This window comes from Triticum dicoccoides, chromosome 4A (assembly GCF_002162155.2).
Source record: "Triticum dicoccoides isolate Atlit2015 ecotype Zavitan chromosome 4A, WEW_v2.0, whole genome shotgun sequence".
NCBI classification, from domain to species: domain Eukaryota; kingdom Viridiplantae; phylum Streptophyta; class Magnoliopsida; order Poales; family Poaceae; genus Triticum; species Triticum dicoccoides.
This window is the reverse complement of record NC_041386.1, coordinates 591,392,045-591,404,999: the sequence shown is the minus strand read 5'-3', so window position 1 is coordinate 591,404,999 and position 12,955 is coordinate 591,392,045. Positions and strand designations below refer to the sequence as shown.

At 46.2% G+C, this 12,955-nt stretch overlaps 3 protein-coding genes across 5 annotated transcripts in view; 2 read left to right on the top strand and 1 right to left on the bottom strand.

Moving 5' to 3' along the window:
- The first annotated feature begins 625 nt into the window (after positions 1-625).
- On the top strand, positions 626-3,408 carry LOC119287066 (probable beta-D-xylosidase 7). Its single transcript, XM_037566562.1, has 2 exons — positions 626-1,009; positions 1,297-3,408. The coding sequence occupies exons 1-2, from the start codon at positions 644-646 to the stop codon at positions 3,223-3,225; spliced, it is 2,295 nt and encodes a 764-aa protein (XP_037422459.1). The 5' UTR covers positions 626-643; the 3' UTR covers positions 3,226-3,408.
- Positions 3,409-4,349: 941 nt separating this feature from the next.
- LOC119287068 (target of rapamycin complex subunit LST8) lies at positions 4,350-8,612 on the top strand. Its single transcript, XM_037566566.1, has 11 exons — positions 4,350-4,556; positions 5,580-5,700; positions 5,920-6,021; positions 6,102-6,214; positions 6,695-6,764; positions 7,142-7,219; positions 7,309-7,425; positions 7,512-7,606; positions 7,839-7,918; positions 8,023-8,082; positions 8,167-8,612. Exons 2-11 carry the CDS (start codon positions 5,593-5,595, stop codon positions 8,292-8,294), a joined length of 951 nt encoding a protein of 316 aa, XP_037422463.1. The 5' UTR covers positions 4,350-4,556; positions 5,580-5,592; the 3' UTR covers positions 8,295-8,612.
- Positions 8,613-9,748: 1,136 nt separating this feature from the next.
- Positions 9,749-12,955, bottom strand: part of LOC119287067 (serine/threonine protein phosphatase 2A 57 kDa regulatory subunit B' alpha isoform-like) — a 6,688-nt gene continuing 3,481 nt past the window's right edge. Inside the window, exons 2-3 of one of the 3 annotated variants that reach the window (XM_037566565.1) lie at positions 10,603-10,929; positions 9,749-10,280 (exon numbers count right to left, since the gene is read on the bottom strand). In XM_037566565.1, coding sequence (XP_037422462.1) covers positions 10,603-10,929 — 327 coding nt within the window. In that variant the 3' untranslated portion in view covers positions 9,749-10,280. The remainder of the gene's footprint in view (positions 10,281-10,602; positions 10,930-12,955) is intronic. The other 2 variants (XM_037566564.1, XM_037566563.1) reach the window with 2 other exon arrangements.

Genomic DNA, 12,955 nt, shown 5'->3' with positions numbered 1-12,955 from the left:
ATATCCCCGTGTAGAAATGAAAAACATTTAGAATTTTTTTAGATAAAGGAAAAACATTTAGATTCGCAAAAATAAATAAATTAGATGAGTTGCAGATATGGCCGATATGCACATATATCTATGTAATAGATGTGCGGCCCGGTTTGTTGCCACATTTGGGCCCGGTTCAGATTTGAACATCTCATTTAGCTTCACATCACCCTCTTGCATATATTTGGCAGAATATTAATGTCATGCATATATATAGTTGGATTCTCATTAATAGAATAGAAATGAAATCCTCAGTACTATTCAAATCTGCATATCCCCGCGTAGGATATATACTCACTATTAATAGTGTATATATAATTTCAATAAAATTAATAGTATATATATATATAGAAATAATGTCCAATTAATGTCCAGTAGAAATACACACAATCCTACCATTTTATATTTGAAGGAGAAAATTAGTGCCATATATTCGTAATTAAAGATATCCCATCAATGTGAAAACACACATGCGAGTCGGAAAAGCTATATAAGCAGCTGCCATTCTCCTGAATTCTCACATCCCATCTTCTCTCTCTGTACTCGTCCATTAACAATTTCCTCCTGAAAGCTGAAGCTCGCCATGGGCGGCTCAGCCGGCATAGTCGTGCTCATGGCGACGATCACGGCGCTGCTGTGCATGGGGGCGGCGGCCGGTGGCCAGCCGCCGTTCTCGTGCTGGCCGGGGGCGCCGTACGTCCGTTTCTGCGACCAGCGGCTGCCGGTGGAGCAGCGCGCGGCGGACCTGGTGGCGCGGCTGACGCTGGCGGAGAAGGTGTCGCAGCTGGGCGACGTGGCGGCGGCGGTGCCGCGGCTGGGCGTGCCGGCGTACAAGTGGTGGTCGGAGGGGCTGCACGGGCTGTCCATGTGGGGCAAGGGCATGCACTTCACCGGCGCCGTCCAGCACGTCACCAGCTTCCCGCAGGTGCTGCTCACCGCCGCCTCCTTCGACGAGAGGATCTGGTACTTCATCGGCCAGGTATGCACGCACGTAGCCGCCGTTCATGTACACTTCATCTTCGTATCTGCGAGATCTTCATCGATCCAAGTAGCGCATCTTCTCTCTGATTTTTTTTACATGGTCATTAATTTAATAAATATAAGGTGATTATTATACTTATATGAACAGTGTTGCTAAATCTTAGTCGACCTGAGACTCGAAATTATATTCATGAGATCTTGCGTAGAGATTCGTGCAATTTTTTCTTTTTATGTAGATGCGATAATTGGTCATCGGGTTATAATTGTACATGGTATGGTGTGTAGGCGATCGGCGTGGAGGCGCGGGCGTTGTACAACATCGGGCAGGCGGAGGGGCTCACCATCTGGTCGCCGAACGTGAACATCTACCGGGACCCGCGGTGGGGGCGCGGCCACGAGACCCCCGGCGAGGACCCCATCACGGTGAGCAAGTACGCCGTCGCCTTCGTGAGGGGCCTGCAGGGGCCCTCGCCGACGACGCTGCAGACCTCGGCGTGCTGCAAGCACGCCACCGCCTACGACCTGGACGACTGGCGCGGCACCGTCCGCTACAACTTCAACGCCAGGGTGACCCCCCAGGACCTGGCCGATACCTTCAACCCGCCGTTCAGGAGCTGCGTGGGCGAAGGGCAGGCCAGCTGCGTCATGTGCGCCTACACCGCCGTCAATGGCGTCCCTGCCTGCGCCGACTATAACCTCCTCACCAAGACGTTCAGGGGGCAATGGGGGTTGAAAGGGTACGTGGCCTCTGACTGCGACGCGATTGCGCTGGTGCGCGACGGGCAGCACTTCAGGCCCACGCCGGAGGACACGGTGGCCACCACGCTCAAGGCCGGCATGGACATGAACTGCGGGAACTACACGCAGGTGCACGGCATGGCGGCGCTCCGGCAGGGGAAGATGACGGAGCGGGACGTGGACAGGACGCTCATCAACCTCTTCTCGGTGAGGATGCGGCTCGGGCACTTCAACGGCGACCCCCGGAGCAACCCGCTGTACGGGCACTTCGGCGCCAACGACGTGTGCTCTCCCGCCCACAAGAACCTGGCGCTCCATGCGGCAAAGAGCGGCATCGTCCTGCTCAAGAACGACGCCGGCACCCTCCCGCTCCGCCGGTGGACGGTCGGGTCGACCGCCGTCATCGGCCCCAACGCCAACGACCCCGGGGCGCTCCTCGGCAACTACTTCGGCCCGCCGTGCGAGACCATCACGCCACTCCTGGGGCTCAAGGGGTACGTCAAGGACGTAAGGTTCGAACCCGGGTGCATCGATACGGCGTGCTGGTCCGCTGCGACGGGCAAGGCGGTGGCGGTGGCGAGGTCGACGGACCACGTGATCCTGTTCATGGGGACGAGCCACGTGCAGGAGGAGGAAGGGCGGGACAGGACGAGCCTGCTGCTCCCTGGACAGCAGCAGAGCCTCATCGAAGCCGTGGCCCGCGCGGCGAAACGGCCGGTGATCCTGGTGCTTCTCACCGGCGGCCCGGTCGACGTGACGTTCGCGAAATTCAACCCCAAGATCGGTGCCATCGTGTGGGCCGGGTACCCCGGGCAGGCCGGCGGGCTTGCCATCGCCAACGTGCTCTTCGGAGAGCACAACCCCAGCGGCAGGCTGCCGGTGACGTGGTACCCCGAGGAGTACATGAGGGTGCCCATGACGGACATGCGGATGCGCGCCGACCCGGCCACCGGCTACCCCGGCCGTAGCTACCGCTTCTACCGGGGACCGGTCGTCTACAAGTTCGGCTACGGCCTCAGCTACTCCAGGTTCTCCCGCCGGCTGGCAGCCTCAGGACTGGCCGGGCATCAAAAGCGTCTGCTCGCCAGCCTGACCTCGACGCCAGCGGCGGACGGCGGCGCGAGCCACTACGACGTGGAGGAGATCGGGCCCGAGCGGTGCGAACAGCTCAAGTTCCCGGCGGTGGTCGAGGTGGAGAACCACGGTCCCATGGACGGAAATCACTCGGTGCTGATGTTCCTCCGGTGGCCCAACGCGACGGGTGGGCGCCCGGCGAGCCAGCTGGTTGGGTTCCAGAGCCAGCATCTGGAGGCCGGCGAGAAGGCTAGCCTGACGTTCGATGTCAGCCCGTGCGAGCACTTGAGCAGGGCGAGGGAGGACGGCAAGATGGTGATCGACGGAGCCTCACACTTCCTCTTTGTTGACGAGGACGACGAGGCCGAGATCAGCTTGGACGCCTCAATTAACTCTCCTTAGTTATTAGTCCGTTTTTGGCGGGGGGTAAAATATGAATTGCATAGCGGGTTGTCTCGAAGAGCTAATTGTTCCGGCAACATCAAGAAATGTTTGCCAGTTTAGTGTAGCTATGTAATGGAATTGTCTGTTTCTAAATCCTCAATGAGAGTTTTTTACATGATGAATGAGATTCTTATTTCTGTCTCCATAATCTGGAATTGTTTTTCTTTTAGAAAACAGGCACAAGGGGCACACGTCTTTGAATTAATAAAGCCAGCATAGGCTAAGGTAGCACAACGTTAAGTTCTTACAAACCAAGCATAATAAAAGACAGAAATACATATCACGACTCCAACACGTGCGCTAACATAACTAAGGCCCCACAAGATCCGACTAAAGAGCTCCGCATAAAGCATAACACCTGTTGCCCAGGCCATGACCTTTTTGAAGGTTAAGAGCGAAGGCCAGACGATCCATGGCCGTTTGCCAAATGAATATACGCACTTTGAGGATGGCTGCAAGTAGCTAAAATTACGAATCATGTATTATTTGGGATTTAAAAAATTCAAATTTGAAAAATGGTTCCAAATTTAAAAATGTTTATGATTTCAGAGAAGGGGCATTTTTTTTATTTTTAATGAACATTTTTAGGTTTTACGAACAAAATTTGAATTTGATGAAAATTTCTAAAATTTAATGAAAATTTTTTGTACTTATGAACACAATTTTCAATTTTATGAAGATTTTTTTATGTTGATGAACATTTCTTTCTATTCGATGAACAATTTTTGTATTCAATGAACATTTTTTGAAGTTGATGAAAAAAGTTTGAATTTGATGAACAAAAATTGTCTACGAAATGAAAAAAGGAAATATAACAAGAAAAAAACAAATAAAGAAAAACATAAAACGGTTCTAGAACCTTCCAGCATTCCCAAAATGGGTGTGGAGGAAACCTGAATGGGCCGGCCCTATAGCACAGGGCACTCGTCCCGACCCAGCGAAAAAGAAGGCCCAACAAGCAATTGCTTACTCGTCCCGACCCAGCTCACCCGGCTAGCCCAACAAACGCCGCACGCAGCGACACTGGGTGCCCCTGCTCGTCGTCCCCGACCCCGGCGGCTCGGCTCCCGATCTCGCCGGCTCGCCGGACGCCGTCGCCCGTCGCCGCCTGCCTCTCCGTCCCGCCCCGCCCCTCCCGCCAGACCGGCGCTCGGCGCCACCGGGCCCCTCTGGCGCCCCTGCAAGCCGGCGCCCGCCGCCCAGTCCGCTCTCCGCCGACTCCGGCACTCGGCCGGCAGCAAGCCAGCCCTGCCCGGCGGCCAGCCTTTAGCCCGATTTGAGGACTCGAGGTGAGCTGCCCATCCCCCCAGCTTCTGATTTAGGGTTTCATCTTTGCTGTCTGTTGCATCAATCAGGTGGAAGAGTAAGTCGCCTAAGTCTATTGCGTTGACTAAACAATCAGTACAAGAACACGCTTTCCTGTGAACACATAGGCGTAGATTTTGCTATCCAGTGCATGCATGAACACCTGATCAGTGGCATAGCAACGATTTGTCTGATTGTTTTGCCACTCTAACAAATTAACAATGCCACATATTCTTATTTGAACTTGTCAAGGTATGTACTGTGTAGGCTTCTCTTATGCAAATTTGAGAATTTTAGTATGTCTGTAACTCTTAAGGCCATATTGATCTATTTCTATGTGCTACTGATAAATTAATTAGAACGTTGGCATGTCAAATTTGTTGTAGAATTTCTTTAGGTGGACCACCCTGTTTTAACATCCTAGAAAAAATTAGGGCTTTTTTTCCATTTTGTGAGAACCAGGGTTTGAATTGAACCCTGGTTTGTAGCCTCACACCTGGAGGCTGGAGAACTTACCACCGTGCAACATTCTTTTTGCGCTGCAAAACTTCTAAGTAGTTCGTTTTCGCCCCTGTGTGAGTAGTGTTCCTGACTTGCTTCCTGTGGCTCTGGTAAATGATATGATGAACTTTGTGTCGTGCTTGCCTAGATTACAAGTGGGCAGCCCCTAAAACAATGCGGACCTCCTTCCAGTGAAGAAATTTTAAAGTAGCTAATGCACTGTTTCAGTCTCAGGGAGGTTTTAAAAATGGAACATCAAACAGCCGAGGCGTCAATCAGATCTCTTCTATCTGTTGGCACCGTTCAGGCTCTATCTATTAAGCCAGTTTGATAAGTTTCCGCGTGTACTTTGACCCAAACTCATGTACTGATAAGACTGTCAATGATCCTATGTGGGTGGGAACAAATTTCTTGGTTACATTATGCCATCTCAATGTCTTCAACTCTCCTTCGCTGCTTGGCCACTTTCTGGTTTCCTGTTGAGAGTGTGTTTTATGTATGTGCAGGGCGGGTGTGTGAATGGCTCAACCTTCTGTCATTCTTGCAACTGCAAGTTATGACCACACAATCAGATTTTGGGAAGCCAAGAGTGGTCGCTGTTACCGCACTATTCAGTATCCAGACTCGGTGAGTGTTGGCTCTGGGTTCTTCATTGTCCTTATGACAAAAGTAATGATGTACATAAGGTGGATGGACCATACCCTTCCATAATTCTGTTCAAACAGTCTTACAGGACTACAAACAAATAAATATTATAGACCAATGCAGGCTTGATTCGCTTCAAGACATAGTTACATACTTGCAATCATATGCACCATGTGCCTGTTGATAGCCTTTCTTTTGCAGCAAGTAAATCGCCTTGAGATAACCCCGGACAAGCGGTTCCTAGCTGCTGCTGGCAATTCTCATATCCGCCTTTTTGATGTGAACTCAAATAGCCCACAGCCGGTATGTTACATGTTCTCTAAAAGCAACCAATCTGGGCCAACATGTTTCCGTTCCTTATTTACTCATCAATATCCTAACAGGTAATTAGCTATGATTCGCATACTAGTAATGTGATGGCTGTGGGGTTCCATTGTGATGGCAACTGGATGTACTCAGGTTCTGAGGATGGCACTGTGAGAATTTGGGATTTACGGTGAGGTTTCACATCTTATTATGTTGCTTGGCTACAGCTCTTTTTTCCTTCACCTGCTGTTCTTCTCAAAAGCTGTTCTCAAATAATTATTTTAATCAAGACAGAGAATCCAAAGCAAACCCATCTTTAAGTGCTATTATGCAGACTCAGAGTATGCTTGATTCGGTGTGGTTTGGGTAAACTAGATCGATCGGGATTAAGTGTCAATCACTCAATTGAATGTAACTTGTTTAGAAAATCCTACCAATTCATTTATCTATAAATCTGCTCTATCCAAATCTCGTTGAATGGCCCATGTGAGAGTTTGCTGATACTCAAGAGTGTTTTTCTGTGCGGAGGAATAGTGGTCTTGAAGTTTAAACTTTAACTAGATACTCACCCTTATAGTAATATCCTGTGTTTTTGTTAATGATTTTCCTGTCCATGATGTATGATGTTCTGTTGATCCGAATCTTTATTCGTGTGCATGTATGGTTTCAGGACTGCCACTTGTCAACGAGAATATGAAAGTCGCGCAGCTGTCAACACCGTGGTCCTACACCCAAATCAGGTTAGAATATGTTCCGGCAGGTCTTAACCAATTCCAATTTTCATTATCCAAGCATAGCACTGAATCTTGCATTTGATCATAAGCTTGTTGACTGGCTAATACTCTATGAAAAGAAGGCTTGTAATTTTTGTGTTAAGTGAAATGATGCATGGTTTGACTAGATATGTAGGAAAAACCATCAACAACTACACTCTTAAATAGATATAGTATAAGTATGAAGATATATTGCATTATATATCTAATGATATTAATTTGGTATCGTAGGTCTTGATAGTTTTTGCTACAAACTGGCAAGGGTTGTCTTATTTTCCACGTTTGTCCTGGTATTTTGTTCATTCTATATCATTTACTTCCACATTATCTCCCCAATGTTCCAGAAAGAACTAATATCTGGCGATCAGAACGGAAACATACGTGTGTGGGATTTGGCAGCTAATTCATGCAGCTGCGAGTTGGTAAGTTACATATTTCAGATTTTAGGTGCAAGTGTATAATTAAAGTGAGATGCAAGAACACGGTTGATGTGTTTGTTCCATTTATTCAGGTGCCAGAGGTCGATACAGCTATAAGATCTCTGACAGTCATGTGGGATGGGAGTATGGTTGTTGCTGCAAATAACCGTGGGACATGTTACGTTTGGCGCTTGCTTAAGGGTACTCAGGTTAGTGAGTCTGCAGACCTACATGCCATTGTACACTCTATGATTTCTGCATTTTTTTTTTCAAGCTGATGAGACCACTTGTTTAGACAATCACCAGCTTTGAGCCCCTCCATAAGCTGCAAGCCCATGATGGCTACATTCTGAAGTGCCTGCTTTCACCTGAATTTTGTGACCCTAACAGGTATATAATGATCAAAATGACCAATTTTCGCTTTCCCGACTCTTCTAAATGTCTTCTTTTGCACACTGCTTTCTAGTTCCCATTCATTCATTTGCCAAACTGCATTGGTGCACATGAAAGTCTTTTTAGTCAGTGGCATTCACCTTTCAAAGCTCCAATTATACTTTTTTCATCTCAAAAAAGGATTCATCTTTGTATATTATAACAACGTACCACTTTGGTTTGTTTACAGGTATCTTGCAACTGCATCATCTGACCACACTGTAAAGATTTGGAACGTGGATGGCTTCAAGTTGGAAAAAACTTTAGTCGGTAATTTCCGGGCTCCTTTTTAATTCTGAATTTATCGGTTAGAACTAAAAGTTGTAGAATTTTAATCGGTGCACTGAAACTATGCGGGGTATTCGACTCTCCAGGTCACCAGCGCTGGGTTTGGGACTGCGTTTTCTCAGTAGACGGTGCTTACTTGATAACAGGTACGCGCTAACCGCTCACATGGCACTGCTCATCTTCCTGGCTATTCATGGTTTAAAACCGGGCGAATCTTTGCTGTTCTGCAGCTTCGTCTGATACGACGGCAAGACTGTGGACAATGTCGACTGGGGAGGCCATCAGGGTGTACCAGGGGCACCACAAAGCAACCGTCTGCTGCGCCCTCCATGACGGGGCTGAATCGGCACCCTCATAAGCAACACCGCCGCGACGCGGCATGGTTCTGTACATATCTCTGTCGATTCGAACAACGCAGCAGGGTGCTCTGCTAGATTTTCAGCGCCGTGGCGGCTCGAGGACAGGCGGTTTTAAGATTTGATTTGCTGTAGTGCTAGGACCATGTGTAACAATGTATATGCAGTGCAGCCTTTGGGGGCTGCGCACAGGTGATTTGTATGGTTGCTTACATTGTTGGATATTTATTTGTGCACAACCGAAATAATATGCACCCACCGCCATTGGTTCCGCTTGGTAAATGCGAGCCAGAAATGTGTTCGACGTGGACTGTTTTTCTTTTGGTTATTTGCTATGTTCTTTGGTTCGACGGCCAAATGGTTAAGAAATCAGAGTTAATATAAAGATGAGAGCATGACTTGATGGAGCAAGGCAGCCACTATTTAGGCTCAGTTTTTTGGTGGTTTATGTCATAAGCCGCCTCCTCTCTAGCTTTATTTTAAAGGGAAAAGCCTCTCGGTATCTTCTATTACATATAAGGAAGAATAAAATTGGGTGGATCTCCATCCAACCAAAATCAGGCTGCATAAGAATGCTTTGCCAGGACAGCTTCACCTCGGCTTATTTTATTTATTTTTTGAGGCAAACTCACAAAGCTTTTATTCATCCGTCACACAGTTTACAGGGACGAAGCAAAGATCTTCAGGGTGGCCTAACCAAACATGGCGGCCGATCCCCAGCGTTAAAGCATGCTTTGCAAGTTTGTGGGCCAGCATTTGAGGTTCTAAATTCATGTAAGAAACAGCTTACATTAGAAACCACCAAAAGAATTGGGCCTTAGCGCAAGATATGTCTTCACTTTGGATATGGTGATTGATTCTATAACTAGGCCTTAGTGTGAGAGTTGTGTGCATTTGAATAATGTTCTCATCAGCATTTGGTGAAGAGTAAATTCAAGAAAAACCGACTTTTCTGCATGAAAGATTTTTCAATGTGCGAGGTCGGTGTCAATTTTCAGAGCGTCCGGACATCTAAGTAGCTCTCTCCAACCAATAAACTGTTTCAGACCCTCAAATTTGTCTTTTCTGCTAAGGGCTGCTCAGATGTCCAAACGCGCTGAAAGTGTCAATTGACACACACCTCACGCAATGAAACATCTTCTAGGCAAAAAAGAAGAGATTATTTTTCTGATTTTACTGTTCATGGCAGGAGCAGATGAGCTCGGAGCCAAATCGCCGTCAGCGCTGCTATACACACACGATGGTGTGTGGACGATTCCTGAACGACAACGCAGATCAACTCATCCATGCACAACAGTAAAGTGAAGCAGACGGCTGGATTTGGCCGTCGTCTCCTTGTCGTGCACGCAGTATCGTCTTTACAGCAGTTTCGAATCGCCGTTCTACCGTGCTAACTGTTATTTGATCCAGCGTGTGAGCCATTTTATTGCTATGGTATCAGCATCGACCACAACACTAAATTAAAGCGGGTTTTTTTTATCTTATCTCCGTTCTCGACGTTACTCATACAACAAGATGAATTGAAATGTCCCAGAACAAGGAAAAAGGTAGAAAAAGAAAAGAAAAGAGAAATTGCATCTAGCTCACTGGTTTTCTACTTGTACTAGCCCAATTGCGGGTAGCCAACTAGGTAGGGCAAACAATGAAGGATTAATACAGAGGTCCAATTATTCATTCATAATCATAACAGAAGAGAGGAAGGAGTTGAACAAAGCAAGAGGACTGTGGTACCATCGCAGGACCTCATTGCGCATAGATTGGAAGAATTGGCCTCTGCTGCTACCACCATCATGTTTCGACCTAGCGACGACCACTGGGAGCTTTCACCCAAGGAACACTGACCTTGAAATTCCAATCCAAGCCATCAAAGATAAGATGAACGCACCAGCACCGGCGCCGCAACCGACATTGGTGGTGAGTTGACGGGTGCGCGTGGATGCTTGCGAGATTGTGCGCGCACCGACCATCTGAGCAAGCATAAACGTCTTCTGAAACGATGTTTGTCTACTTATATGGATGCTGGTATACATAAGGTTTGCTTGAAATTACTAATGTAAATGTCCATAAACAATTGCAAGTTCGATACACAAACATATTCCATCTTTTTGCGGACTGCCATGACCAAATTAAAAACAAAGACTCAGCAGTACAAAAGGTGGTAATGCATCTCATAGAAATGCTTAAAAACAAAAGGGGAAATCATAACGGAGAACATAACCAGCACTGATACAAGTTTAACTTACAAGGCTAAAACAATAGCTTAGTGACGCAACCACTAACAAAGAAATGAAAGCGGGATGAATATATTACCTATTTGACCAAAACCATGTCATCCCCAGAAGCCTTGGCAGCAACAGCTTCCAATTGTCTCCATGCCGATTCCCGTTGCTCCTCCAATTCTTTGGCTTTTTCCTCTTTCTCAATGTACTGCTGGTGGCACTCATCAAATAGATCACTATCCATGTCCAAAAACATCTTGCGCACATTTGCGGTCAGGCCATGAACAGCTTGATTCCAGTGGCTCTGTATGTTCCTCTCAAGTGCTTCAAATATTATTGGAAATATAACACCGCGATTTTGGGCAATCAGGCTTACAATGTGATCATTGTTCCATAAGAACAAAGCCCGCTCAGCAACCTGCCATAAATAAATAAACATTAACAGTTAAGCAAAATATCAGATAAATGAAGTGGCCATGCATCACAGAATATACAATGCTTGTGTAATCAAACATGGTTCTTAAACAAAACCAGCAAGAAACTGCAAATAAATAGATAATGTCATGGTGTGAACTAGAGTAGCATGAAACAGACTAACGGCATGATGAAACGGCAGGGAGCAGTTAGTTCTCTATTCGGAAGGGGTAGCTATACCATTATAACATGTATAGCAGGAGGTTTATTGGGCCCGTTAGCCAAAACTCAAAGACCAAGGCAGAATATTAAAGCTGATAACCCATGATTTCCGAGCACACCAACAACCAATCACATTAGCTCGCAGTTATTATGGAGCATGCCAGCAGCCGGTTGCCCGCTCCGCTTGTGCATGCAGCCAATCATCACACTCCTCCAGCGCTAGCCATATTAGCCCTTAATTATTGCATGCAGCTGGTTGCTTGCTCCTTTTTGCATGCCGAAACGTCAACCAATCAGGCGCAAAGTTCAGCCGAGGGGGGCGAGGGAAATCAGACGCACACGTCTAGTAGGGAGAAAAACGGACGCAGCTAGCTTGCTCACAGGCCCAATAAACCCGGTCAGAGGGAGTATTTGACATGCCTTAGTCCCACATCCCAGGATATGGGGGGCTAATCTGATGAGCACAACTGACAGCGCGACAGAACAAATACCTTGCTCTGAGCAACTTTCTTTTTACACATATAATCATCCAATGAAACTTATCAGATCAATATTGCTCGAAATGCCATCAAAGACAGCAGATTTGGAAATGTACCACTGCCACTTCTTGGGCAAAATTGCAATGTGGCACGACTTTCTTTTGTCAGGGAGAGGAAGGTGTGAGTAATTGCTACCAGGGTTTTAATTATCTCGTGCACATGAACTGCTGACACCTAACCAGGATCTCTTTTTACAGGAGAAAGGGCAATCAGAAAGCCTGTTATAAAGTACAAACAACTGTATCACCAAATAGGTCAAAGCCCAAAACATACTGATTAAATGCAGCAAAGAAACCCGCTTACATGTGCAGTTATCAGGAAGCGGACATATGATACATCTAATATATTTCTTTGGCCTGGTGACAGACACTCCTAATATCTATAGCTTAATAATAAAGCTTCTTGATGGGCTTTCTCACTCTCCTCCAATTAAAAGAACTCCAAGAGAAACGGATTCGGTATTAAACTAGTATGGTCACACATCCACAAACAACGCTCATAAGGAGAAAAATATATTTGCATATGCAGATCGAAAACACATAAGTAGTGCCAGACAAGGGTGATGAATGCAAATAGGTTACGGAATGAAAAAAGACATAGTACAGTGACATGAAAGCATACAAAGCGGCAAAGGAGCAACTGCACTCCAATTTGGCGGCTCATGGGGTCCTGGCGATGGGACCATGAACACGATTTAACTTCCCTATCAGTCAATTTTTATTTTTTTTGAAAAACCTGCTACAAGGTGTCCAATACATTGCAAATGGATTGAAAAATAAAATGATGAGTAATTTCATAATTAAGAAACTATATGCATTAGCCAAATCTAGTGTATTTAGTAGTTAGCCAATTCCAGACTAGTTCCAACATGAGAAAAGTTTGAAGTTTGACCCACTAGTCCGTCAAAACCCACTAACATTGCATTCTGGTGAAAATTACTGAACAACGTAAAAGAAAATGCTCATGCTCGCACAATCATTAGAAAATGAACTGGAAATCAGCATGCAATTAGTATCTCACTCTACCATAAGACTAATAATTAGGTTCTTGAACGTTAAATCCACTGGTAAATATGCAAGATTGAACTAATCCTTAAGATATGCTCATCACCATCGTTGCAAATAATAGACTTCTTATGATGCAGAGCTCAGTTTGGAGTAGAACAATAGTCTAAAATGGATATAAATTCAGCAGACATTCTTGTTAAAAGATGGTAAAAAATTTGAACTTGTATCCTCCCTTTTTTGTTTGTTTGTGTGTGTGTGGTGG

Bases quoted from the DNA above. Each gene is read 5' to 3' on its own strand.
- LOC119287066 (XM_037566562.1), top strand. From the start codon at position 644: ATGGCGACGATCACGGCGCTGCTGTGCATGGGGGCGGCGGCCGGTGGC. The intron at 1,010-1,296 runs GTATGCACGCAC...TATGGTGTGTAG, and splicing joins TCTGGTACTTCATCGGCCAG to GCGATCGGCGTGGAGGCGCG.
- LOC119287068 (XM_037566566.1), top strand. From the start codon at position 5,593: ATGGCTCAACCTTCTGTCATTCTTGCAACTGCAAGTTATGACCACACA. The intron at 6,765-7,141 runs GTTAGAATATGT...CCAATGTTCCAG, and splicing joins TGGTCCTACACCCAAATCAG to AAAGAACTAATATCTGGCGA. The intron at 8,083-8,166 runs GTACGCGCTAAC...GCTGTTCTGCAG, and splicing joins CGGTGCTTACTTGATAACAG to CTTCGTCTGATACGACGGCA.